A 26,983-nucleotide genomic window follows, 5' to 3' on the forward strand; every position below is an offset into this window, starting at 1 on the left:
ATGCCCGCTCATGCATCCCATAATCCCACTGTTACGTCCCACGGACGGCTCGCTAAGGGCGTAACATGAAACGAGCCATGCACACAAGTTGCAAGTGGACCCAAATTTATTCACACAAGTCGAACTCGCAATGAACAAAATATTTTAAAAATGCGGAAGCAGCGGAAGCCCAGGCCAAAACAACAAACAAAATGAAACTACACTTAAACCCCACCCGCTAAGTAAACCCTGATCGTAAAAAGGAAATTAAAAAAAGACAGCCACTACCCTCCCTGGCTTCTTCACTAAAACAGGTTGAACGAAAACGGCAGTTTACCTCTACTGCTGCGGTGCTCTTATTTACAGTGGTGAACAAAAACGATCCAATAACGAATGAACACAAAATACCTCACCGAAAAAGCGGGAGTGTAATAAAATAGCGATCAAATGCACAGGTGAATGAATGGCGAGCAAACAGCTGGCGAGGAGCACGTATGCTGTCAAATGCGAACTCTCAGAGGGTTGACTGTAAAATGACAAGCGGTCAGATGACTTTTGTTAACGCTGCCTTTATTTGGTTAACAAAACAACACACACGCGGGGATGCGAGCTCAAACAACGGCCTAATAGTACTACCTTGTATCGGCTTAGCTGCCGGAAAGCAAGTGTCGTTATTGCCGCAAATGTAAACAAAGCGCTGCACAATGGATACATGACAGACAGCGGCTAGTTTTTGAAGTTGGAACAGTTCCTCGGGTGGCCCATCAGCGGCGGCGATGTCATCTGCCCGTCCGGCGTCAATCAGAGTAAGTTACGTTGGGAGGGGAGGCAGCCAGCTGGCGGACGCGACGATCAGCTGACTGACAGTCTCAAAAAAGATAACAATTAAACGGCTAGGGCCGTCGCACCGCTCAGAAGTGCAGTGAGCGATCAGGTTGGCCCTCTGGGTGGGGAATCCAAATTTAAAAAGAATATAGATGGAACAACTCTCAGAAAATGTAAAGTTGGTTTGCCTCAGCGACCGGCTAGAGAATGAGTAGGGAAGAGGGACACATTTATGTGTACACTACACACACTTTGCACACATTATAAATAATACTGTTTTTGTTACTGTTCTAAGGCTCTGTTCTGTGTTTGTTTTTGCAGAGAAAAAGAAAATGTCTTCAACAGAAAGAATGTTAATGTTAATGCCATCTTGTGGATTGATTGTTATAATCAACAAATACAGTACTTATGGACAGTATGTTGAATGTATATATCCGTCTTGTGTCTTATCTTTCCATTCCAAAAATTATTTACAGAAAAATATGGCATATTTTAGAGATGGTTTGAATTGCGATTAATTACGATTAATTAATTTTTAAGCTGTGGTTAACTCAATTAAAAATTTTAATCGTTTGACAGCCCTAATAACCCTTACTTTTCGAGGCTGTGGTCATAAAGTTAATATGAGAAACTTGAAACTGTTCAGTGCTGCAACTGTTCAATTTTGCACATCAGATATTTTTTTAAAGAAAAAGTCTTAGCCAAAGTTATTTATTTTTATTTTGTTTTTCAAAATATCTACATTTCAGAATATTGTATTTTCTATTTTTGAGCAGAATTCTAGCTTTGTATAGGCTAATGTTCTTAATGTTGAAAGCACAAAAGTGTGTAATAAACAACTAGCACATTTATATTTTGCATTTTGTTTTCTTACTGTACCGAAAATGAACCGAACCGTGACCTCAAACTCGAGGTACGTACCGAACAGAGATTTTCGTATACCATTACACCCCTACTTCCTATTGATTTTTGGGTATTTTATGGGTCACTTCCTGTTTATTTTTTAATATTGACACCTTTTTAAAACGATATCTCGATTCTTGACAGGAGCATATCGATAACCTTTTGGGATACAAAGTATCACGATTAGGGGTGTAATGGTACACAAAAATCTCGGTTCGGTACGTACCTCGGTTTTGAGGTCACGGTTCGGTTCATTTTCGGTACAGTAAGAAAACAAAATGCTAAATATAAATGTGGTAGTTGTTTATTACACACCTTTGTACTTTCAACAATAGGAACATTAGCCTATACAAAGCTAGAATTCTGCTCAAAAAGTAGCGGGTATTTGCAAAGATGGGAAAAGTAATTAATTAGATTACTCTCTACTGAAAAAAAAATAATGCCGTCAGTAACACTGTTATACTCTAATACTTTTGGCCAGCACTGTAATTGCCATAAATGTGGCCCGCGAACCAAAATGGATTTGACACTCCTGCCCTAATACGCATCACTGATAATACCAGCCTTCAATTTTTACATTGACTGTAACAGTGTGTATAAGTTAATCAGTACACGTGTGTCATTTGATCAGTAAAAAGAATAATGACGCATTTAAATTATCACTTTGGGTAACTTTATATTTAACCATATGTTTTGTACTGCTGCAATTTCAAGTGGTACCTATTACTATAAAACACTGAGAATGATATGCCACCAAACACTAAGTAAAATCATTGAAAACGCTGATACAGCTTTGCAAATGCTGCCCCGTTTTGTCCAATGAAATCCATAACATAATCAGGCAAAGTCACGCAAGTAGCCATATGGCATGTTGAGAGCACGTGGCAGCTTCAAATGCTCTTAATCAGGATGGAGGATCAGCAACTTTTGTACAAATCATGAAAAATACAGTGCTTATTATAAACCATCGAGCTTGTTTCACCGCACATTTGCTGTGAAAAACGGACTGATTGCTTTCTTTCCACAACCTCAGAGAAAAGTGCTGTATTCGTCTGCGAAGCAGAGCAGAAAAGCCCAATACAGCCTAAAGCTCTGATATGTCGTGATTCATTTGTAATACAATTATGGTGGCAAATGAATGGAGGAATATTAAGGAGTGCTTTTATTGGGATTGACAGGCCACTAACTTGGGGATAGACAATTTGGTTCACTGCTGCACTAGACTTGTGAATATATACGGTTAAAGGGAAAGACGGACAGAAAAGTTCTTAAAAGATAAATGTTAATATGAGTTATAATAATTTCATATTCAAACCCCTCAATGTTTTCGTTTATTTCAATTTTGAAAAATTTGTTTAACTAGTAGGTCGCCATTGTTGTTGACGACGCAATGCACTCTGGGCGGTGACGTCACTGGGAGGCAGTGACGTACTTCCACTCGTTAGCTGCATAAAAATGTTGTCGGTTCTGCCCTTCCAATTTGAACCCGAACGTAAAAGTGATGAGCAAGACAGCACTGTCGATATTTCACAAAACGAGCAGCAAAAGCAATTAAATGAAAGTCTCCGGTGGGATTCGAACTCGCATTTCCCATGCGACAGACGAGCACGTAGACAACAGGACTGTAATTCTGCGTGACGTTAGACTCATGATTTTCCTTTCTCTGTGCGGTAAAACCTCAAAGGGAAACGCAACTGAAAAGAAAACGCAGATGGCTTGACCACAGAATTAGAAAACGCGGCTCAATTCAGACAGCAATCAGACAACAATAACATAGGGATTGCGTAAAAGGGTTTGTTGAACACACAAAAACGGTCGTGAAAAAGGAGACACAAAAAGGGTCCACAACAGTAGGTCGGGATCAATTAAAAAAAAAAAAAAATTGCCGCCGTGAGAGGCAGCTAAACAAACAAAAAAAAAAAGGCAATGATGCAATTAGCAACGAAGGGATATACAAACTGTCATACGGAAGCACGTCAATATCTCGGCAAGCCGCCTAGGATCGGTTTAAAGACAATGCTGATCAACTGGAATTGGATGCAGGTACGACGTTGGGAACTCATTCCACAGCTCTGTAACAAAACAATCTGACCAGCAGCAAAATTTGACAAAATCATGCCAGTCGTCATACCAACTTCGCTTGCTAGCTAGCACAGCTATTCTCTCAGTCCAGCCCAAACGTGTCATCTCTCAGTGTGCATTGCGCACGTAAAACATGGCGCCCCCCCGTAGGTCAAAACATGTACTAAATATTAGAGATTTTTAAATCAATGGCAACAATATTTGTTTTTCTAATAACTTATTTTAGTAAAAGAACAATGGTGGCATTTTAGAGCCTACAAGTCTTTAAGTCCGAGGGTTCTCTTTAAGGCTGAAACAACTAATCTATTAAAAATGATTAATAAATTAGTTGCCAACGAATTTGATAATCGATTTTTGCTGGCAGCTATGAGCAGTCCCGTTTGTGTGTAATGTGAGGCTGCACGCGCGCACCAGTGATTAAAGCAAGAAAGAGAGAGTTCACTGCTACACTCAGTTTGGGTTGCTGAATCAATAAAATTACCAAGTGTTAAATTATCGTTTGTGTTTTTAGCTCCAGTGTGCCTCCATCAGAGGTGAGTAAATTAAGCCAATTGTTTTGTTTGTGTTCTTTATTGATGAGATGCTACTACTTAGCACGGCGTGCTAAGCTAGTTAGCGATTATGCTAATCACTAATCAGTGTCTTTAGTGTCCGTTTGTATTGGGGTTTTTTTTGTTATTGTTAGTTTGTAAAGTTATCTCATTTCTTTTTATAAATAAACCACACACATAAACCCATTCATATAACAGCTAAGAGTCTCCTTTCAACACAAACTCCCATTCAAACTGTAAATTGCCAAATAAGAGAGCATGCTTTGAAATGCATTTATGAACAACTGTTTGATAAACAAAACGGATTCATTTCATACTGTTACGGCTCACTCACCTTCACCTCCTCCCACTCCTCACTGACTCTGCTGTGCACACCTGTCATTAAATTTCCACACCTGCCTCCACTTCACAATCAACAGCCTGCCACTATAAAAGACCGGTCTGCACGTCATTCAACGCCAGAGCTTCACCTAACCTCACATGGTAAAGTACAGGCCGCTAAATCCACAAAACTTTGACTCATTGAAACGCTTTTTCTTCACAGCAACTCCAAGCCATCCCAGCCTTTCCAGCACTGCCAGAAAATCTACAGAGCCACAGCTTCTCACCGGTTTTTCCTCTTTTTGTGTTCAATAAATACGCCCTCGGGCTGCTTCTGTTAACCGACTTCTCACTGCTGAGCTTTTGGGTCACATCCTCCAGCCAACATAACAGTAAGCTCTGGCCAAAAAGACCCAGCCAGCATGTTGCAGTCAGGAAGACCCACGACCCCCGACCCGCATCGGACCCAGGACAGGCTGCTGGCGCAACATTCTCACCAGCTATCTGAGGCAGCTGCTCTTTTTTCTGGATTGAGGGAGGAGGTCCGTGCGGTGTCAGGTCTTCAGCAGGCGCAGGCATCCGAACAACAGGCCCAGGTTAGCCAACTCACCCTTTTGGTTCAGACTCTCACCGACCGTGTTGCTGCTCTCAGCGCCCAGATTTCTCCCCCTTCGGGACAACCAGCCACGGTTCCTCCGCCTGACGCACCCTCTGCCCGTGAGCCCCACCTCGTTGCCCCGGCCCTGTATGATGGCTCTTTCACACTCTGCCGCGAGTTCCTGATGCAGTGTGAGTATGTGTTCGAGCTACAACCAAGCATGTATTCCACTGCCGCTGCTCGCATAGCCTACATTGCTAACCTGACCACAGGGCAAGCCCGTCGTTGGGTTATGGCTAGTCGAGAGGGCTCTGCACCGTATATGCAGGATTACGCTGCATTTATCAAGGAATTCAGGATGGTTTTTGATCATGAGGCCCCTGGGCAGGATGCTGATTCTGCTCTTTCTACCCTTGAGCAGGGTTCTCTCTCAGTAGCAGAGTACGCCACAGAATTCCGTATCCTCGCTGCACGCTGCCGATGGAATGAGCCCGCTTTATTCAGCGCGTTCCGAAGAGGCCTGGCGGAGTCCATAAAGGACGCCTTGGTGGGTAGAGAAAGGCCTACCTCCTTGACCCAGCTCATCACCCTCTCCATATCCCTTGACGAGCGTCACCGTGAGCGTAAACGAGAGAGGGCCCACCAGTGTCGTGCTGCAAACAAGCTACGTCCGTCACCACCAGTGAGTCAGAACCAGTCTACTCATCTCTTCCCTGCTGCCTCACAGCCTATTAGTGAGGAGGAGCCCATGCAGTTGGGAAGGGCCCGTTTGACTCCAGCGGAACGTGAACACCGGAGACTACAGGGACTCTGCATGTACTGTGCTAGCTCGACGCACTCGGTTGACACATGTCCAAGCCTGTCTTCCAGGGCTCCCTCGGTTCGAACCCCAAAAGACAAGGCTCACTCGGTCGGGGGTTCCGTGTGAGCCGCTTGTCTAACCCCCACTCAAGTAGAGCCAGGTTTCTCGTCACCCTCGCCTGGCAAGAGCGAACACTCTCCATCCCAGCGCTGATCGATTCAGGTGCAGATGAGACTTTTATTGACCGTTCTTATGCCCTAGAGGTTGGACTCCCTATCACCCCCCTGGAGGAGCCTCTCTCAGCGTTCGCCTTGGATGGTCGTCCCATGAGTCCCATTACTCATCGGTGTGAGACTCTCACGCTCACTGTCTCAGGTAATCACGTGGAGAGAATCCGCCCCTACGTTATTGCCTCACCTGATGCGCCTTTCATCCTGGGCAGGCCTTGGTTGGAACTCCACACACCGCATGTCTGTTGGCGTTCTGGCCGCATTCTGAGCTGGAGTATTTCTTGCCATGCCCGTTGCCTTCGGTCCGCTCAGGCACCTTCCTTGGCCGAACGACCCAGCCCTGCTCCACCTGACCTCACCAAGGTTCCTTCTGAATACCATGACCTAGGTGAGGCCTTCAGTAGGGAGCGCGCTTGCACCCTTCCTCCGCACCGACCCTACGACTGTGCCATCGAACTCCGTCCTGGTGCTGAACTTCCCTCCAGTCGCCTGTACAACCTGTCTCCACCTGAGAAAGCAGCTATGGACAGTTACATTAATGGGTGCCTGGCTGAAGGTCTCATACGCCCGTCAACATCACCGGTGGCGGCCGGTTTCTTCTTCGTCAAGAAAAAGGGCGGGGATCTGAGGCCATGCATCGATTACAGACAGCTCAACAACATCACTATCAAGAACAAGTATCCACTTCCCCTCATGAGCTCAAATTTCTAACCTCTCGTCGGTGCTACCGTGTTTACCAAGTTGGACCTTCGGAATGCATACCACCTTGTCCGCATCCGGAAGGGTGATGAATGGAAGACAGCCTTTAAGACTCCCCATGGGCACTATGAATACCTGGTTATGCCCTTTGGCCTCACCAATGCCCCTGCTGTCTTCCAGGCACTTATGAATGACGTACTCAGGGACATGTTGGACGTATTTGTGGTCCTGTACCTGGACGACATCCTGGTGTTCTCGCGGAGTCTTGAGGAGCATGTGCAACACGTCCGCATGGTCATCCAGCGCCTTTTAGAGAACAGGCTTTTTATCAAGGCTGAAAAATGCGTTTTTCACGCTCCCTCCGTGGAATTCCTTGGGCACATTGTGGAGGGTGGCTGCATCCGTCCTGACCCCCGCAAGATACGAGCGATCCTCAATTGGCCCCGACCAACAACCCGCAAACAGCTCCAGGGGTTCCTAGGCTTTGCTAACTTTTATCGCCGTTTCATTCGGAACTACAGCCGCTTAGCCGCTCCCCTCACTGGTCTCACCTCCACTCTACGCCCCTATATCTGGTCACCAGCAGCCGATGCCGCCTTTTCTGTCCTGAAGGAACATTTCACGACCGCCCCCGTCCTTCTCCATCCTGACCCTTCCAGGCCGTTCATAGTCGAGGTGGATGCTTCAGATGTGGGTATAGGGGCCGTCTTGTCCCAGCGTTCTGTGGAGGACCAGAAGCTGCACCCCTGTGCCTTCTTCTCCCGCCGTTTGCAGCCGGCGGAGGTGAATTATGATATCGGGAATAGGGAGCTGCTTGCTGTTGTAGCTGCCTTTGAAGAGTGGCGCCACTGGCTAGAGGGCAGCGTGGAGCCCATTGTTGTCTGGTCGGATCATAAGAACCTGACTTTCATCCAGGCCGCCAAACGCCTTAGCTCCCGCCAGGCACGGTGGGCACATTTCCTGGACAGTTTCAATTACACCCTTACTTACCGACCTGGTTCCAGCAACACCAAGGCTGATGCATTGTCACGTCTCCATGCTCCCGAGGAGTCCTCTGCTGAACCTGTGCCCATCGTTCCAACTTCTCGGGTTATAGGAGTAGTGACCCTGGACATTGAAGCCCAGGTTGAGCGGGCCCAACAGGCTGAGCCCGGGCCCGGCAACGGTCCCCCCAACCGTCTCTTTGTACCTGACTCTATGCGTTCCCAGGTGCTTCTATGGGGCCATACCAGCCAGTTTGCTTGCCATCCCGGGTACCAACGTACCCTCTCCTTCCTTAGCCGGCGATTTTGGTGGCCGACGATGAGGGCGGACATCCGGGAGTTCGTGGCTGCGTGTGACACTTGCTGCAGGGCCAAGGCATCTCATCGGCCACCAGCTGGGCTTCTATGTCCTCTTCCAGTGCCCAATCGCCCTTGGTCTCACATTGCCGTTGACTTTGTGTCTGGTTTTCCATCTTCCCAGGGGAATACTGTCGTTCTCACGGTGGTGGACCGGTTTTCCAAGGCGGTGCATCTGGTGGCGTTGCCTAAACTCCCTACCTCTGCTGAGACGGCCGAACTCCTAACCCAGCATGTTTTCCGGCTCCATGGGTTGCCCTGTGACATCGTTTCGGACCGGGGGCCCCAATTTACATCTCAGGTCTGGCGTGCCTTCTGTAAAGGTATTGGGGCCACTGTTAGCCTTTCTTCTGGGTATCACCCTCAGACCAACGGACAGGCTGAACGGACCAACCAGAGCCTAGAGTATGCCCTCCGTTGCGTGTCTGCTCTCCACCCGACCTCCTGGAGCAAGGATTTGCCTTGGGTGGAATATTCACTAAATGCCCTGTCCTGCTCCGCCACCGGCAGGTCCCCGTTCGAGGCCTCCCTGGGATACCAACCTCCCTTGTTTTCCGTCCAGGAGACCGAAGCCTCAGTCCCCTCTGTCCAGGCCCATCTGCGCCGTTGCCAGCGGGTGTGGAAGGAGGTTCGCTCTGCCTTGCTGCGTACCAACGTGCGCTCCTGCCGTGGGGCCAACCGTCGCCGTACTCCTGCCCCGGTGTATCAGCCTGGTCAACGGGTCTACCTCTCCTCTGCCGACCTGCCGCTCCAAGTCTCATCCAAGAAGCTGGCTCCGCGGTATGTTGGCCCTTTCTCGATTGACAGCGTTCTGGCCCCGCAGCTGTTCGTCTCAAGCTTCCTGCCTCCATGAAACATGTGCATCCAGTTTTCCATGTCTCGAAGATCAAGCCTGTCTCTGCGAGCCCTCTGATGCCCTCTGCCCCAGCTCCGCCGCCGCCACAGTTAGTTGACGGACATCCCCAATGGAAGGTCCGGCGTCTGCTAAAGGTCCGGCGCCGCGGTCGGGGTTTTCAATACCTGGCAGACTGGGAAGGTTACGGCCCGGAGGAACGTTGCTGGATCTCAAAGCAGCTCATCATGTGTCCCTCTCTCCTTCGGGACTTCTACAAGGCCAATCCTGATGCCCCTGGACGGCCGCCTGGGGGCGCCCCTCGGGGAGGGGGTACTGTTACGGCTCACTCACCTTCACCTCCTCCCACTCCTCACTGACTCTGCTGTGCACACCTGTCATTAAATTTCCACACCTGCCTCCACTTCACAATCAACAGCCTGCCACTATAAAAGACCGGTCTGCACGTCATTCAACGCCAGAGCTTCACCTAACCTCACATGGTAAAGTACAGGCCGCTAAATCCACAAAACTTTGACTCATTGAAACGCTTTTTCTTCACAGCAACTCCAAGCCATCCCAGCCTTTCCAGCACTGCCAGAAAATCTACAGAGCCACAGCTTCTCACCGGTTTTTCCTCTTTTTGTGTTCAATAAATACGCCCTCGGGCTGCTTCTGTTAACCGACTTCTCACTGCTGAGCTTTTGGGTCACATCCTCCAGCCAACATAACACATACAGTCTGCCTCCTCCTTATGTGATTTTGTTGTTTAGTTTGTTTAAAGCAGGGGTCCCCATCTGCCGGGCCGCGGACCGGTACCGGTCCGTGGCGCATTTGCGACCGAGCCGCACAGAAATAATAATTTAATAACGACCGCATTCTGGCCAAATTAACCCTTTGCCCCTGCTTAACACACCAGTATCGCTGTCTCCTCTAGATATAATACTACGGGATAGATTACAATGTTGTCGTAGAAGTCCATTGATTGGACTGCTAGCATTACATCTTGTTTGTGTATATAATATATCTATGTGCGCTTGTCCTCGATAATAGCGTATTACTAGGCCGCGGCGCAGCACCTTTGTTCCCGGAAATAATTATCCCCAGATGAGCGAAGATAACAGGAAAACAGACGTCTTTGGAAATATTTTTACGGCGAAAAGGGCACCTGACGAGCCTACAAACTCGAAGACCCACGAACTTCGAAGGAGTGGATTCGTGACCCGTTTGTGAATAAACAGAGACATTGCAAATGATGGCGACCTTATTAAACGTACAGTTGAGACAACAACTCTACCGAGGTTCTGGATTAAAGTCATTCTGGAATATCCTGACATCGCGACAAGAGCGTTGAAAACCATGCTACAATTTCCAACATCGTATCTTTGTGAAGCGGGCTTCTAAATTAATGTTTAACGACAAGGCGAAGTCTTTAATGGTGAGCGCGGTGTGCAGCTGTTGTGTGAAGCTTACATGGCAGGATGAATCGGAGGAGAACTTTTCTACAAGTCCTTCCATGATCAAACGTAAGTTAATATTCCTTTCTTTCAAGAAAGTTTGTAGTGTTTACTTTGGAATCGCTGCATTTGCGCATTTTGCGGCTGTGTTTAACGTTACACACATGCGCAGAACCGCATCGTTGCAATTTTTGATGGGTTGCAAAATTTGTCAGAACACCGGTCCGTGAAAAAAAGACCCAAATAACACCAGTCCGTGGTGCAAAAAAGGTTGGGGACCCCTGGTTTAAAGGAAATAAATGAGTCATTGACACAATTTATATCAAATTATATCAATGCTTTGCCCATAAAAATATTGGAGTAAAGACAAAAAAATAGATGAAATTTTACAGTATGCTCTAGTCATCAGCCTTGTGTTTGTTGTTGTTTTGAATATTCCTCCTCCTCCAAATACGACTCAAACATATATGGCTCTATCCCACAGGCTTCCTCTGGATCGACAATATGACTTGAAAGATCCACACTTGAACCAGACTCGCTGCAAAACGCTTCCTCCTCCATTGGGCTGAATTATAAATCCATTGAAATCGCTACTCCGCCAACGTCATCACCCAGATGGAGGCGCCAGAGCACTATAATAACAAGAGGAGCTAAACGGCAGGTTAAAAGACTCATTTCTCGTCATTTGCACTTTGCCAAACTGTTTTATATAATTGAAACGTCTCAAATTATGATTTTAATTCCAATAATAATGCTATTTTTTATGGTGTCACAGGCACTTTAAAGTTAACAATGATTGATAGACGTCTTCTTTTTGATATTGCCACAGATCCCTGGAAGCCTCAGCATCAAAGCGCCGCATGCATCAATCATCGTTTAACTTGTTAAGCAGTTGCTGTGGCAACTCATTGAGTGTAAGTGAGGAGATGGAGCGGATTTGAGTGGACTCACTCATTACAGCATTTAATAATGACAAGCATTTTCAAACTTTATTCCTGATTTAAAATGATGCGGTGGGACAGTAACATGTTTTAAATAGGGCTGTCAAAATGACTGCGTTAACGGGCGGTAATTAATTTTTCAAAAATAATCACGTTAAAATATTTGACGCAATTAACGCACATGCCCCACTCAAACAGATTAAAATGACAGCACAGTGTCATGTCCACTTGTTACTTGTGTTTTTTTGGTGTTTTGTCGCCCTCTGCTGGCGCTTGGGTGCGACTGATTTTATGGGTTTCAGCACCTGAGGATTGTGTAATTATTGACATCATCAATGGCGAGCTACTAGTTTATTTTTTGATAGAAAATTTTACAAATTCTATTAAAACGAAAACATTAAGAGGGGTTTTAATATAAAATTTCTTTTACTTGTATTAACATTTATCTTTGAAGAACTTTTAGGAACTTTTAAGTCTTTCTATCCATGGATCGCTTTAACAGAATGTTAATGTTACTGCCATCTTGCTGATTTATTGTTATAATAAACAAATACAGTACTTATGTACAGTATGTTGAATGTATACATCCGTCTTGTGTCTTATCTTTCCATTCCAACAATAATTTATAGAAACATATGGCATATTTTATAGATGGTTTGAATTGTGATTAATTGCGAATAATTAATTTTTAAGCTGTGATTAACTCGATTAAAAATTTTAATCGTTTGACAGCCCTAGTTTTAAACTTATAATTATTATATTTGAAGTACTTAAAAGCCTTTTATTAAAATATACATAAAAGTTTATTTTTTTAATTATACTTTCAGGGGAAAAAGTGAAAAAACATGTCTAATATGTATCTCTTTCAAATGCTAAATGTGATTAAATACATTGAACACACACAAAAACGGTGGGGGGGCTACTTTGCGTTTTTTCACTTGTCGCGTCAGGTTCTGGTCCCCATTAACCGCGAAAAACGAGGGATCACTGTATTCCAAATTCTGCTGGTGTTCTCGGGAGATAAGAGCATGAGACATACGGACTCCACTTCATTAGCTGAAAGGAGCTGCTCCTTGTTCTCAGTGGCCAAACAATGTTGCAGGACATCAGCCATTATGTTGAGTGACAGCTTGCAAAAAGAAGGAGCTCTTGCACTGTTCGTTTTTTTTTTTATGACATTGCTGGAACGGGCGGGCTAATCTGATTACAATTTTGCTTGCTATACGTCAGGTAATAAATATTCAAGGCAATAATCTGAACTGGAAAATGCCATTGCTGGAGAAATTTGCTGTTATGTTTGGTATAACGGGTCACTTCATGTGGATTTTGAGGCATTTTCGGGGTCACTTCCTGTTGATATCAGGCCACTTTCCGTTGATTTGGGGCATTTTGCGGTCAATTCCTATTGAATGAGAGTGACCACTTGCCCAGTTTGGCAAGTGGGGGGTAAATAAAAGAGGATATCCTCAACTACAACTCACAGCTTCCATAGTATGATTTTTTTTCTCAACAACTACCAAAAGGAGATCCTAAACATGCTAAGGTTGGATCTGCTCAGCTTTGCAAGGCAAGGCAAGGCAAGGCAAATTTATTTATATAGCACAATTCAACACAAGGCAATTCAAAGTGCTTTACATCACATGAAGATCATAAAAATCACATTTAAATCAACACAACGTAGAAACGAAGACAAAAGATCGCATTTAATCACAGAATAAAAATAAATAAATAAAATAAAAACTACTACTACTAATAATAATTGAAATCAGCAATGGAGATAAAAACAAGAGGAATAGAAAGCAGGTAGATTGAAATATATAGACAGTTATAGATATGCAGTGCTAAACAAAAGCGTTTTTAGCCCTGATTTTAAAGAGCTAACAGTTTGAGCATACTTCAGACGTTCGGGTAACTTGTTCAGAGGTGAGGAGCATAATAACTAAATGCTGCCTCACCCTGCTTGGTTCTTGTTCTTGGAACATGCAGAAGACCGGTTCCAGACGACCTTAGGGGTCTAGATGTCTCATAGGACTCTAACAAGTCAAGCATGTATTTTGGTCCAAGGCCATTAAGTGTTTTGTAGACGAGCAGTAGTATTTTATAGTCTATCCTTTGACTTACCAGTGTAGCGATTTCAGAACTGGTGTAATGTGGTCCAGCTTCCTTGTATTTGTGAGGACTCTGGCTGCAGCATTCTGTACCAGCTGCAACTTCCTGACTGATTTTTTATCAAGACCTGTAAATATACCGTTGCAATAGTCCAATCTGCTGAAAATGAATGCATGCATAAGTTTTTCCATGTCTTGTTGAGTCAGAAGCCCCTTAATTCTGGTTATATTTTTTAGGTGGTAATAAGCGGATTTAGTGACGGACTTTAAATGGCTATCAAATTTTAGGTCTGAGTCAATAATTACGCCAAGGTTACTGACTTGATTTGTAGCTGTAAGTGACATTGAGCTAAGTTGCCTGCTTATTTTTGACCTTTCCTTTTTTGGCCCAAAAATGATCACCTCTGTCTTCTGCACATTTAACTGGAGAAAATTCTGGCACATCCATTCATTGATTTGATGAATGCATTGAAGTGGGAAGCAAAGGAAACATTCTCATCCGTTTTCTTAAACCCACTGGACTGGAAGCCTCAAGTAAGAAATTTGCAACGCTTCAGCTAACACAGCGCTCATGAGAACCACTGAAGTTTGCATCAAGTTAGGAGGCTTTGATCAGAGACGCTAATCTCCCACTTGGCCAGAGTGCTTAGAGAGTTTTAAAAAATGGATCGTCTTTCAAATCAGAACCCGCTCGTTTTTTGTACAACTCTGCTGGGTAGCTTTTAATTTGTAATGGATGTCACACATCATTGCCCAAACAAGGAAACTAATAATTAACTCTTTCACTTCTGTTGACAATGAGAGACATCCAATTATGTGACGTTCAGTCATCCTTCTGTTGTGAATTTAAATGAGATTATCACCAGTAGACGCCCAGTCCATTTGAACTAGCAAGGTGGTGCTCCATCACTGTCAATGAGTTTATATAGTGTAGATGTCCGATCCATTTTAACTGGGAGGTTGGCAGCAAATGAAGATCCCCTCCCACTTCAAATGGATTGGATGTCTGGCACTGTCAGTGGCAGTTAATAAATACTGAAATATTCGTCGCAATTTCCCATCACTTTTGTGCTATCCTTAGTACATACGTGTAATACGTCAAAATCACATAGATGTAAAAACAGTATCTGCTTCGTCTAAAACCACCCAAACATTTATAGGTTTTCATATTTTCATGAAGATAGCATGCAAACAATGAAAGAAGGGGGAAAAAATAAGCCTAAGGAGACTTAAAGAGCAATTGAAACCAATTTTTACCAAACAATCTGAGTCACGTGTGTGCCCAATCACTTATGAGTGGTTTAAAGCTGACCTGCCCACTGTAAAACACACCTGGTAAAAAATGTCTTGATGCGACGCATTGTCTGATGTGCATCATGGCTCGGTCAAAAGATCTGTCTGAATACCTGCGCTCAATGATTTTTTATTTGTATAAAGCTGGGAAAGGATACAAAACAATCTCTGAAAGTCTGGATCTTCATCAATCGACAGTCAGAGAAGTTGTCTACAAATGGTTAGAGTTTGGCACTGTTGTCTCTCTCCCAAGGAGTGGCCGTCCACCAAAGATGACGCCAAGAGTTCAGCACAGAATACTCAGAGAGGTAAAAAAGAACCCTAGAGTGTCTGCTAAAGACTTACAGAAATCACTGGCACAGTCCAATACACAGTATATGTGCACACATCAACTATATGTAAAACTATGGCCAAGAAAGGTGTTCATGGGAGGACTCGAAGGAGGAAGCCACTGCTGTCTTAAAAAAACAAACAAAAAAAACATTGTTGCTCGCTTAATGTTCCCAAAAAGGCACTTGGACACTCCACAGAAATTTTGGCAGAATATTTTGTGGACTGATGAAACCAAAGTTGAATTGTTTGGGAGTAACACACAATGTAATGTGTGGAGGAGTCATGGAATAGCTCACCAACATCAACACCTCAGCCAACACTGGAGGGAGCATCATGATTTGGACTGTTTTGCTACCTAAGGGCCTGGACAACTTGCAATCATTAACTCATTTGCTCCCAAAAATGTATAAATACGTTCTATTTTTATTTGTTTCAGTGTCCCAAAGACGTATTTGTACCTCTTTTACGTTTTTTTCACAAGAGACATCTCTGGATTCTGATTCAACTTAGTTCCAAAGCACAACGCTGAAAATCCATTTTAAAGCAATAAAACTGGCCACTGGAGGGCAGTAGCACATTTGATAAGACCCGCAACCCGATTCAACGGCAACGAACGGCCAAGCTGCACGGCTGGGGCGCCGGAGGAAGACGACCGAATGGACGTCCAGGATGCCAGGCGGCGGACGACCAAGCAGAACGACCGGGACCACCAGTGCAGCGGACGATGCCGTTGAGTCCGTGCTGCCCGCCGAGCAGAGAGAGGCGACAATGAGGGAAAAGTTTACCCCGGCTGTCGATGCCACAACAGCGTCATCTCTCAATTAGTTATGTGTAAATAAATTGGTACTGCTATCAAAAGCTCTATTTGTCTTGTTGTTTATGTTATTTTGTAAAAGGAAAACATTATTCAGATGTTTGGGATGTAGCTAAAGCAAAAAATAGCTGTGTTAAACTCAAAGTTATGTTTGAAATGTTTTTTTCTCTGTTTTTTCATCAGAAATTGGAAAATTGCTAATGTTCTAAAATTCTAATGCTGATTTCTAAAGAATGGAAAAAGATATGAACTAACTTTTTTTTCCTGCTGAAAGAAGAGAGTCTAATGTTTATATAGCAATACAACAGAATTTTCTGTGGGCCTTGCAAAATCAGTCAAAATCCAGTAAAACGGCCGGGAGTGAAGGGGGTTGCATCGGTGAAAATGGCTGGGAGTGAATGAGTTAATGAAAGAATGAATTCAAAAGTTTATCGGCATGCTTTGCAGAAAAACCTGAGGCCAATTTATCAGACAGTTGAAGCTAAAAAGAGGATGGATGCTGCAACAAGACAATGATCCAAAATACAGAAGTAAATCAACTTCAGAATGGTTTCAGAAGAAATCAACTTCAGAATGGTTTCAGAAGAAGAAAATTCTGTTCTGGAGTGGCCAAGTCAAAGTCCAGACTTGAACCCCATTGAATTAATCGAATTTTTTATTTTATCCCAGACAATACTAGGTGATTTAATTACCTAACATGTTTTGGTGAAGACTTCTGCTTTCGTCAGAGACCATTAAGATGCTGTGGCATGACCTAAAGACAGCGATTCGTGCCAGACATCCCTGGAATCTGACTGAACTACAACAGTTTTGTAGAAGTGAATGGGCCAAGATTAGTCCTGATCGATGTGCCAGTCTGATCTGCAGCTACAGGAAGCGTCTGGTTGAAGATATTGCTGCCAAAAGGGGGGCCGCAAAATATTAAATGTGATAGTTCACTTATTTTCAAAGTTCTGTCATTGTTTGCAAACTATCCTCATTAAAATATGAAAACCTATAAATGTTTGGGTGGATTTAGTTAAAGCAGACAGTTTTTTTCATTTATGTGATTTTGACAAAGATCAGATCACATTTGATGGTGATTTTATGCAGAAATGTGAGAAATTCCAAAAGGTTCAGATACTTTTTCATACTACTGTATCATCATATCTCACAAATGTCACACACACATATTGTAAGTAGAGTTCTCCAAACCCAGGGACTACCTGTATATATTTCACTGGCATTGACAGTTAAAAGACATCAAATCAATTTCAATTGGCATGGAGTGATCATGTTTCACTGCCTTTGACAGCGATTGACGTTCCACCCAATTTGACTGGGGGCTGACACCCCTTCCAGTCAAAATGGATGGGATGCCTATCATCGTCACAACCAATGACTTAATATCTTACAAACAACTCACCAGTTGTTGTGGAGTTGCTGGAAGAATTCCACTTCCCAGAGTTGCTGGGCCGCCGGCTCAGATTCAGATCGAGATGCGTGACAGTTCGCCTATTGCCGTTCTTGTCAGTGACCTCCCCAAAGACTTTGCCCTCATCTGCGTTGCCGGAGCCGTTTCGATCGCGGTTTACATCTTTATCCGGGAACGGCACAATACGATGGTTGAGTTTGGAGCTTGGGGACGGGCCCGGCGACATGCTCTGGAGACTGTTGGAGGGAGGGAAGGACGTGTTGAAAACGCAAGCCAGGGAAGCTGAAGAGGGGCTCTTGGTGTGAGCTTTCAGTTCACAGGTATGGGAGAGAGGCAACTGAAGGCCCTCTGCAAGCATCTTTTTTCCATTGACTGAAACTCGACGATTGTCTCTGCTCGATACTCTCGAATCTCCGTAATCTTTGCCGTAGGTGCTGGTTCCTGGGTAAGAATCCGAAGAACCATCCGGGCTCAAACGAGGTTGAGTGTCCCCCTCCAAATCCTGCAATTTAGCCACCATGCGCACACACTTATCCTTCTGGTTGGCTTCACCATGATGAAGCTTCTTTACAGGCCGAAGGTTACTCCCACTTTCTCTTCGGGTCAGGCCTTCTGTCAGGCTGCAGGAGGCAGACTCAAAACCCTGCTCGCTGTCATACTCGGAGAAGTCGTTGCAGAAATCCACATCCGAATCCAAAGTCTGGTCTTCGTACATGAAGTCCCATCCCTCTCGGCTGATCTGGAAAGGTTCTTCAAAGGGCAGGATAGGATTAGCGACTTCACCGATGAAAGGAGTCCGAGAAACACGGTTGGACGACGACGTAGATGGAATCCCCTCCATTCGGGAGAATACAGTTACATTGTTAGCAGGATCCGTCTTCAACAGATCCAACCGTTTTCCCCCTTTCATCTTTCTACTCTTTGTTGCTGTACGCTCTGGAGAACTTCTTAAGTTGCCGCTGCAGAAAACATCACATTTTGGGTCAACCTCCTTGTAATCCCGCATTTTCCCATCTTGGTTACCCATCTTGACTTTGTTGGCGCAATCCCTGCACAGGGATAAGAGATCTGCCAGCAACTGGCGGTGTTCCGCTGCCAGCGAGCCGAGCTCTGCGACAGCAGCTTTCGTTGCCCGCTGGGAGCCGGTAGAGTTGGAAGACTGCTCTCTTTGTTTGGACGCAGCCAGATCCTTCTTTCCACAGTCATGGTCATTACCGGTTCGAGCTGAAAGGGGGGTGCGGCTCTTGTACTTGAAGCTCCGGGCGGGCCTCTTGGGGAAATATAGACTGATGTGACTGAGCTCACGAATGGGCACATACAGAATCAAAAAAGTATGTCTGCCCTCCATGGCGGATGACGCGTTGATCACCAAAGATCTCCCAGGAAGTGGTGTGCCTGTAGATGGATCGGACTGCTCACCTTAGGCCCCATCCTGATGCTGTTAAGATAATACACAACCATATATTTGACTAAATACATGAACATGACATGGTAAAACAGTTTAAACAGCCATTTCAAGACAAGTGCTGTATGAATTTCAATTGGATTGCTTATCCTAGGGCCAATAGTGGAGCAAATGTCAACAGAGCCCAGGTGCGATGGGCATAAATAGGACCCCCCCGAGTGGATCGTCTCCTGGGGTGCTAGTGGACAATTATTTGCGGACCCCTCAAGACGATCTTCCGATGTGTGTCTGTGTGGGGTGTAAGTGGAAATATTTTTGCAGGCCCCTCCAGACAATCGTCCAAGCGGAGGGGGGAGGGTTTCTAGCAGAGTTATTTGAAAACTTAAAACATTATATTAAAGCTCTGCGCATCAACGACGGCCTTTTTACATCCACAAACTGCAAAAATGACCCCTTAGAGGCCTGGGCCCGGTCGCACCCCCAGCACACCCCTTAATCACCCCTGCCTAGAGCCCATAATGATGCTGTTAGACCAGAGGTTGTTAACCTGGGTTCGATGGAACCCCAGGGGTTTGGTGAGTAAGTTTAAGGGGTTCGGCTCTATTTTTGTACACTAATTTGAGGCAAAGTGGGGTTTTAGACCAGGTTTTGGACTAGTTGCCTTCAATTTACAGGCTGTATTCCATTTCTTTCAACTGCTAGCCCTCTATCTAATGAGATGAGGTCTGCGTGGAATTTTGACCTATTTTAAAACAGAATTTCAAAATTTGACAAAATATGAAGAATTCACTTAGTTATTAGCTTTATAGATTAGGTATACAGTATTTTGAAGAAAAATTGATTTGTTATCTAATTCCGAAGTGTTTGGTGAATGCACATGTGAAACTCATGAGGTTCGGTACCTTTAGCAAGGTTAATAACCTCCGTAGTAGCCAAAAATTTCACCAAGTAAGAGTAGTGTTACTTCAAAATAATATTACTCAAGTAAAAGTAGTCATAAAAAAAAAAATCAAGGACAAGAAAAAAAAAAGTGTTCACTGCAGTGTTGTTTTCGTCAACGATGACTGTAACGAAAATATTTCGTCAACAAAAAAATTTTTCATGACAATGACGAGACAATAATGAGCTAAAAATGTGTTTTGGGGGACTAAAACAATGAGAGTAATGCCAGTTTTCGTCTGACGAGATGACAACGAGACGAAAATGCGTAATAGTTTCTGTCATATGTTCACAATGTGTGACATTATGTGTAGTTAACCTGCATCGTAGCAGTGTCTGGTTGTGTCACTCATGTGCCGTGCTGCTGCTCTCCAGTCGCGCACACGGTTAGATTTGTTTTCTTATCTTTGCCAGAAAGAATATGCAATTTTGCTTGTGCCTTGAAAGGCCTACGCTGAGTGATCATTACACACTAAATGTAACTCGTAGCGTTAGCATAGCATTCGGGTGGTACACTACGCTATGTTCACGTTAACATTGGGCTAATGGTAATGTTAAGCATCGTCTTAAACTCTTGGGCAACTTTTTCTACATACAGTTTGTGGCATCTAGGTGGGTATTTTTAATTGAAAAATAAAAAACTGTTGAGTTTTCATCAACTAAAATTAGACACTAAACTTGTATGAATATTTGTCGACTAAAACTAGACGAAGACAAACACATTTTGAAATGACTAAAACATTACTATGACTGATAAATATTATCGTCCAAAAGACTAAGACTAAAATGAAAATTAAAAGGGCTGCCAAAAACACTGATTCAGTGAAAAGAATACTCAAGCCATGAGTAACATTGTGAGTAACTGCTTAACATCCCTGATGTTTTTTAAAAAGTGATATTTTTTCTTCTCAGCACATGGTCATCTATATCAACCGTTATTATTATACTGTACTACAGCCTAGTTCAGGGGTAGGCAAACAGGTCCTCAAGAGCCTCAGTGGGTTCTGGACTTTGTTCCTACCAATCGAGCACAGACAGTTTAACCAATGAAATTTCTTCTAAAAAAAAAAAGCAGCATGTGACTGCAATCAACTAATTGCAGTTTTAAGACACCAGGTTGGTGAAAAAGTGTCCTCTTTTGTGGCCCTTTGTGGAATAGTTTTCCAACCCCTGACCTAGTACATAACCATTTTAGGCCAAAAATCATCAAATTGAAACTAGAAAACAAACATCACCCATCCAAAGAGTATGGGCGCCCTCTCGATGCGAAAACACTTTCCTACCATGAAATGAAAACAATCATGTCTCCAATTTTCAGTGATTTATCAATGCCACATTGGGAGAAAATATGCACTTTCGAGTCATGTTGACTCTTCTATGTCAAATAGTTTCATTTTTATAAAGACACCATGTGATTGAACAGGCTTGTGTAATCATAGGACTTCCAACTACAAGCTTGTGTGTGGTCATGTGAATGTATTACTACGGCTGATTGGTTCCATGGAGTCTGTCATTATTGTTGCCATATCTTATTGGCCACTTTTAGCACCATCTCAAAAAATAGACAACTCTACTATGTAGAATAAAGAGCAAAAAATGTAACGACTCATTTGTGAACAGAGTAATGGATTATTGTTGCCATGTCTCATTGGTGAAACTGGTAAAGCCATTTTGCTGACAAAAATCAAGTCAAATCTATTATGTAAATATAATAGATTTACAAAGACGAAAAATGTAAGGACTCTCGTAGCGGAGTAAGAGCCGAGGTGGGTAGAGTAGCCAAAGATTTGACTTAAGTAAGAGTAGCGTTACTTCAAAATAATGGTACTCAATTAATGAGTAACATTGTGAGTAACTGCTTACGCTGTCTGATTTTCTTCTTTTTTTTTTTAACAGTGGTATTTTTTTCTCAGCACACAGTTATCTATATGTACTGTTATTATTATACTCTACTATAACCTATTATATAACCACAATAGGCCAAAGAAATATAAAATAACATCTGTGAATTCCGGCGACAGAAAAAAAATCTAAATAAATGAAGTGTCATTCGTCCAAAGAGCAAGCGTGCCCTCTAGTTGGGAAATTATAATTCCAATTATGAAATTAAAAAGACCATATCTCCGTTTTTGTGGTCAATCGGTGCCAAATAAAAGCAGTGAGAGAGGTCAAAATCCACGCTTTCGAGTCATGTTGACGGTAGCACACTATGTCAATTTTTTTTTTTTTTTTTTTTTTACGGTGCTTTAAAGACGTCATGTAATTGAACAGGCTAGCATGATCGGCAAGCTTGAGTCTGACTGGTAAAATGGACTGTTATTATTTTTGCGACGTCTCATTGGTGAAGCTAGTAGAGCCCCTGTTGGCGTCACTGGCAAAAAAAAATTTGGATGATAAGGCGCACCTGACAATGAGCCGCCACCCACCAAATTTGACACGAAAACGGCATTTGTTCATAGATAAGGAGCACTGGACTATAAGCCACAGCTGTCCTCACTGTATATTAGGATATTTACACCAAAAGATATTAGCCGGTAACACTTTATTTGACAGCGGCATCATAAAACTGCCATAAGACCAAATGAACCTCCGTGAAGCTTTGAACCAATTGGCTGCTCCCTTGGCGGAGACAGTCAACCTCTGCTGCCACCTGCCGTTAACACTGTTGTCCTCCAACATTGTCCTCCGAGCATGCATTGACGCGCTACAGATGTAAATTAAAATCAAAATTCATGATCTGTCCTAATTATTTCTTCAGTTACTGTTCTAGTTGTTTCATTAATTGCTAGTTATGGTATTTGGTAACACTTTTGAATGGATGTAAAAGATCCCAGCTGGACACAAATGGAGTTAGTGACATAATAGCCGTATGACACTAAATGACAACCGTCGTAAGCATTCGTTAATGCCCATGATAGTGTCATGTCATATTTATGACGGTCTTATGGCAGTCTTATGACACCGCTATCAAATAAAGTGTTGCCTATTATACCAAATAAATCAACAAATCAGCCACTCTGGACGAAAAGCTGCAGGATTAAAAATGAGGGCAAAAAGTAGCCGTTTATACTCCGAAAATTACAGTAATCTAATACAGTGGTATGAAAAAGTATCTGAACCTTTTGGAATTTCTCACATTTCTGCATGAAATCACCACCAAATGTGATCTGATCTTTGTCAAACTCACACAGATGAAAAAACAGTGTCTCCTTTAAGTATAACCACCCAAATATTTACAGGTTTTCATATTTTAATGAGGATAGTATGCAAACAATGACAGCTGTGGGAAAAATAAGTGAGTGAACCATCACATTTAATATTTTGTGCCCCTCCCTTTGGCAGCAATAACTTCAACCAGACGCTTCCTGTAGCTGCAGATCAGTCTGGCACATCGATCAGGACTAATCTTTGCCCATTCTTCTCTACAAAACTGCTGTAGTTCCGTCAGATTCCTGGGATGTCTGGCATGAATCGACGTCTTTAGGTCATACCACAGCATCTCAGTGGACTTTGACTTGGCCACTCCAGAACGTGTATTTTGTTCTTCTGAAACCCTTCTGAAGTTGATTTACTTCTGTGTTTTGGATCATTGTCTTGTTGCAGCATCCTTCCTCTTTTTGCTTTAACTGTCTGACAGACGGCCTCAGGGTTTTTCGCAAAACATCCCGATAAACTTTTGAATTCATTCTTCCATTAATGATTGCAAGTTGTCCAGGCCCTGAGGAAGCAAAACCCCATAGCCCCAAATCATGATGCTCCCTTCACTATGCTTCACGGCGGGGATGGGGTGTTGATGTTGGTGAGCTGTTCCATTTTTTCTCCACACATGACGTTGTGTGTTACTCCCAAACAATTCAACTTTGGTTTCATCAGTCCACAAAATATTTTGCCAAAACTTCTGTAGAGTGTTCAAGTGCATTTTTGCGAACATTAAACGAGCAACATTTTTTTTTAGACAGCACTGGCTTCCTTCGTTGAGTACTCCCATGAACACCGTTCTTGGCCACAGTTTTACATATACAAGAGTTGATGGGTGCACAGAGATATTGGACTGTGCCAGTGATTTCTGTTAGTCTTTCACAGACAGTTATTTTTTTTTTAACTCTGTGGGTATTCTCTGCTGAACTCTTGGCGTCATCTTTGGTGGACACCCACTTCTTCGAAGAGAAGAAACATTGCCAAACTCTCTCCATTTGTAGATAACTCGTCTGACTGTCGGTTGATGAACATCCAGACTTTTAGAGATGGTTTTGTATCCTTTCCCAGTTTTATACAAATCAACAATCCTTGATCGCAGGTCTTCGGACAGCTCTTTTTACTGAGCCGTGATGCACATCAGACAATGCTTCTCATCAAGACATTTCTTACCAGGTGTGTGTTTTATAGTGGTCAGTTTCGCTTTAAACCGCTCATTAGTGAATGGTCTCACACCTGACTTAAATTGTTTGGTAAAAATTGGTTTCAATTGCTCTTTAAGTCTACTAAGGCAGAGGGTTCACTGACTTATTTTCCACCTTCTGTCATTGTTTGCATGCCAACCTCATTAAAATATGAAAACCTAATAAGTGTTTGGGTGGTTTTAGTTCAAGCAGAAACTGTTTTTACATCTGTGTGATTTTGACGAAGATCAGATCACATTTGAAGTGGATTTTATGTAGAAATGTAAGAAATTCCAAAAGGTTTAGATACTTTTTTATACCACTATATATAGAATTAAAAAATGTAGTAAAAAGTGTGGCTTAGTAAAACTACTCTTAGAAGTACATTTGTCTCAAGTAAATGTAATGGAGTGAATGTAATGCGTAACTACCCACCTCTGAGAAAGAGTACCGTTTCTTCTTCACAAATCTACTCAACAAAATTCAAAATTATGGCGTGGTAAAACTATTCTTAGGAAAAGTAGATTTTTCTCAAAATGTGACTCAAGTAAATATAAATGTAACGCATTGTTACCCACCTCTGGAGGACAACACACAACCATATGACTAAAAGTATGTCTGTAACATGAAAAGACAGTTATAAACAGCCATTTCAAAAATGTTGACTTGTAGTCAGCGTAGCTAAATCTTTATTTTATTGAGCTTAAATCAAGCCTCTTTGCAAAAATGGGTGAAATCATAAAGCCCTGCTTTCTATCAGTTTCCTTTGACACGTTAGCGCCACACTGAAATATTAACAAGATAGCACGTACAGTTAAATGTTTCATGACACTCCATCATTTTGATCGTGTTTACTTCCATTTTAGCCAAGTCTTGCACGTTCTTCCATTTTTTTTTTAAACCAGAAAGAGACAACTTTTAACACTTGTAAAATGCCGCTATATGGGGAAAAAAATCCCTTGGGGTTGACGTCACCTTGCATTAAAGAGAATCACATGTGTTTCCATAACAATGTTAGCATCATTCGACCATCATATGCGGCGTTGCTCTCAAAACTGCTAAAAGAAAAAAATATATTGCGGTATATCGATTTCGAAATACTGTTAGATGTCCGAACAGATTCTCATCTGCTTCAGTTTGCGGGTTGCAAATTGGAAAGTGCGCAGTATGCAAATGCATCCGCAAAAGGTTATACCAGGACATCCCGTTCAAACACAATAAGATATTTGCTTACCCTATTCACTTGCAGGATGGATATTTTGGTGAGCTGTGTGTTGCAGGGAGCCAGGCTCGCCGCGGTTTCACGGACTGAGCTCATCTGCCATGATTGACATTTCTCGGGTCCAATGGAAGAACGCCGCACTGCCCAATGATGACGCGATTGGCTCAATTTCACATGTATTTGGAGTCTGTGCCGCTATAGTTCGCAGGTGAGCCAAGGTGGCGAGCTGATGATGATGATGATGATGATGGATTCCGCAAATGTAAGTGGTGGGAGCTTTCGGTGTACTAAAGCATTGGTGTCAAATCTACGGCTTGCGGGCCGGAATCGGCCCACCAGGGGGCCCCATTCCGGCCCGCAGGGTTGTTCTGAAAGATTTATTGATTAAAGATAAATGGCGAAAAACACAGACAAGCAGTGGTGTTACCAGGATGCCAGGTGTGGGTGGGCATTAGTCTTACCGGGGGGTGCAAAAAAAAAAAAAAAGTCGAAATCCAGCACAGGGCTACTGCACCTTAAAACATGTTTTGTTTTGTTGATATAACTGTATTTGACTTAGAACTAAGGATGTAACGGTCAGTGTTGGGCATGTTACTTTAAAAAAGTAATTAGTTACATTACTCACTACTTCTTCCAAAAAGTAACTGAATTACTCTATAGTAAAAGTAACTAGTTACCAGGGAAAGTAACTATTTCCGTTACTTTAAAAAGAACTTGTTGTATGTCAAAGAATTTGAAATTTTCTGAGCAGTATTCGAGTCAGTGGAATAGAGAAGAACAGACAGGTAGTTAACTTGTTAGGTGCTTCAGCAGATTTGAATGGCTTACCACAGATGTAGACAAAAGCTTTGCCCCGGGACATAAATTACACATTACATGCAGGTTCTTTCCTTTAATTTCGACAAACTTAAAATAGTGTCTATATCTCCACCTCTTAAAGGACAATTTTTCTTCTGAATGCTCTGCCATCCCGACCTTGTGCATCTGTTTTGCGTGTGTGTGTTTGCCGCAAGCGCTGTTCCGGTTTGCTTGTGAAATCACCGGCTCTGATTGGCTTACCACGACACATGACTCTAACCCTCAGCCATTCACAATCACTTCCATCGCATCTCTCGAGGGACCGCATTCAGGTAGGCTCGTTTCCCGACAATTCACGTCACCTTCAAAGCGTCTGCCGTCCTCAAGATGGAAGCAGAATTATTGCTGGCTGACAGTGGGAGATGGGAACGAGGCTAGCATCAGGTGTAGCAAACAGAGAAACGTTACCAAACTTTGGAAAGCATTGTCTAATTGAATGAGCAGGGACAAACAGCTTGGAGTCAGAAGTACGTGCGCTATTCTCGAACCTGAACGCACCCCAAGTCTTGGATGACAAATCAACAGAGCAGAGAGTCGACTCGACACGGCTGGTAGTTTCTTCGATTTATTCAGAGTAAGTAACGCGCCGCTTTTGACCGTCAGTAACGGTAATGGCGATGTAACGGCGGAAAAAGTAATGAGTTAGATTACCCTGTTA

At 43.2% G+C, this 26,983-nt stretch overlaps 1 protein-coding gene across 1 annotated transcript in view; it reads right to left on the minus strand.

Annotated features, from left to right (window-relative positions):
• The window catches only part of LOC130930697 (formin-1-like), a 187,155-nt gene extending 161,452 nt beyond the window's left edge, over window positions 1-25,703 (minus strand). The window contains exons 1-2 of the mRNA XM_057858746.1: window positions 25,480-25,703; window positions 17,514-18,960 (exon numbers count right to left, since the gene is read on the minus strand). Of these exons, the coding sequence (XP_057714729.1) occupies window positions 17,514-18,870 (1,357 nt within the window). The 5' untranslated portion in view covers window positions 18,871-18,960; window positions 25,480-25,703. The remainder of the gene's footprint in view (window positions 1-17,513; window positions 18,961-25,479) is intronic.
• Window positions 25,704-26,983: the final 1,280 nt, after the last annotated feature.

Source organism: Corythoichthys intestinalis, chromosome 15, assembly GCF_030265065.1.
Source record: "Corythoichthys intestinalis isolate RoL2023-P3 chromosome 15, ASM3026506v1, whole genome shotgun sequence".
NCBI classification, from domain to species: Eukaryota; Metazoa; Chordata; class Actinopteri; order Syngnathiformes; family Syngnathidae; genus Corythoichthys; species Corythoichthys intestinalis.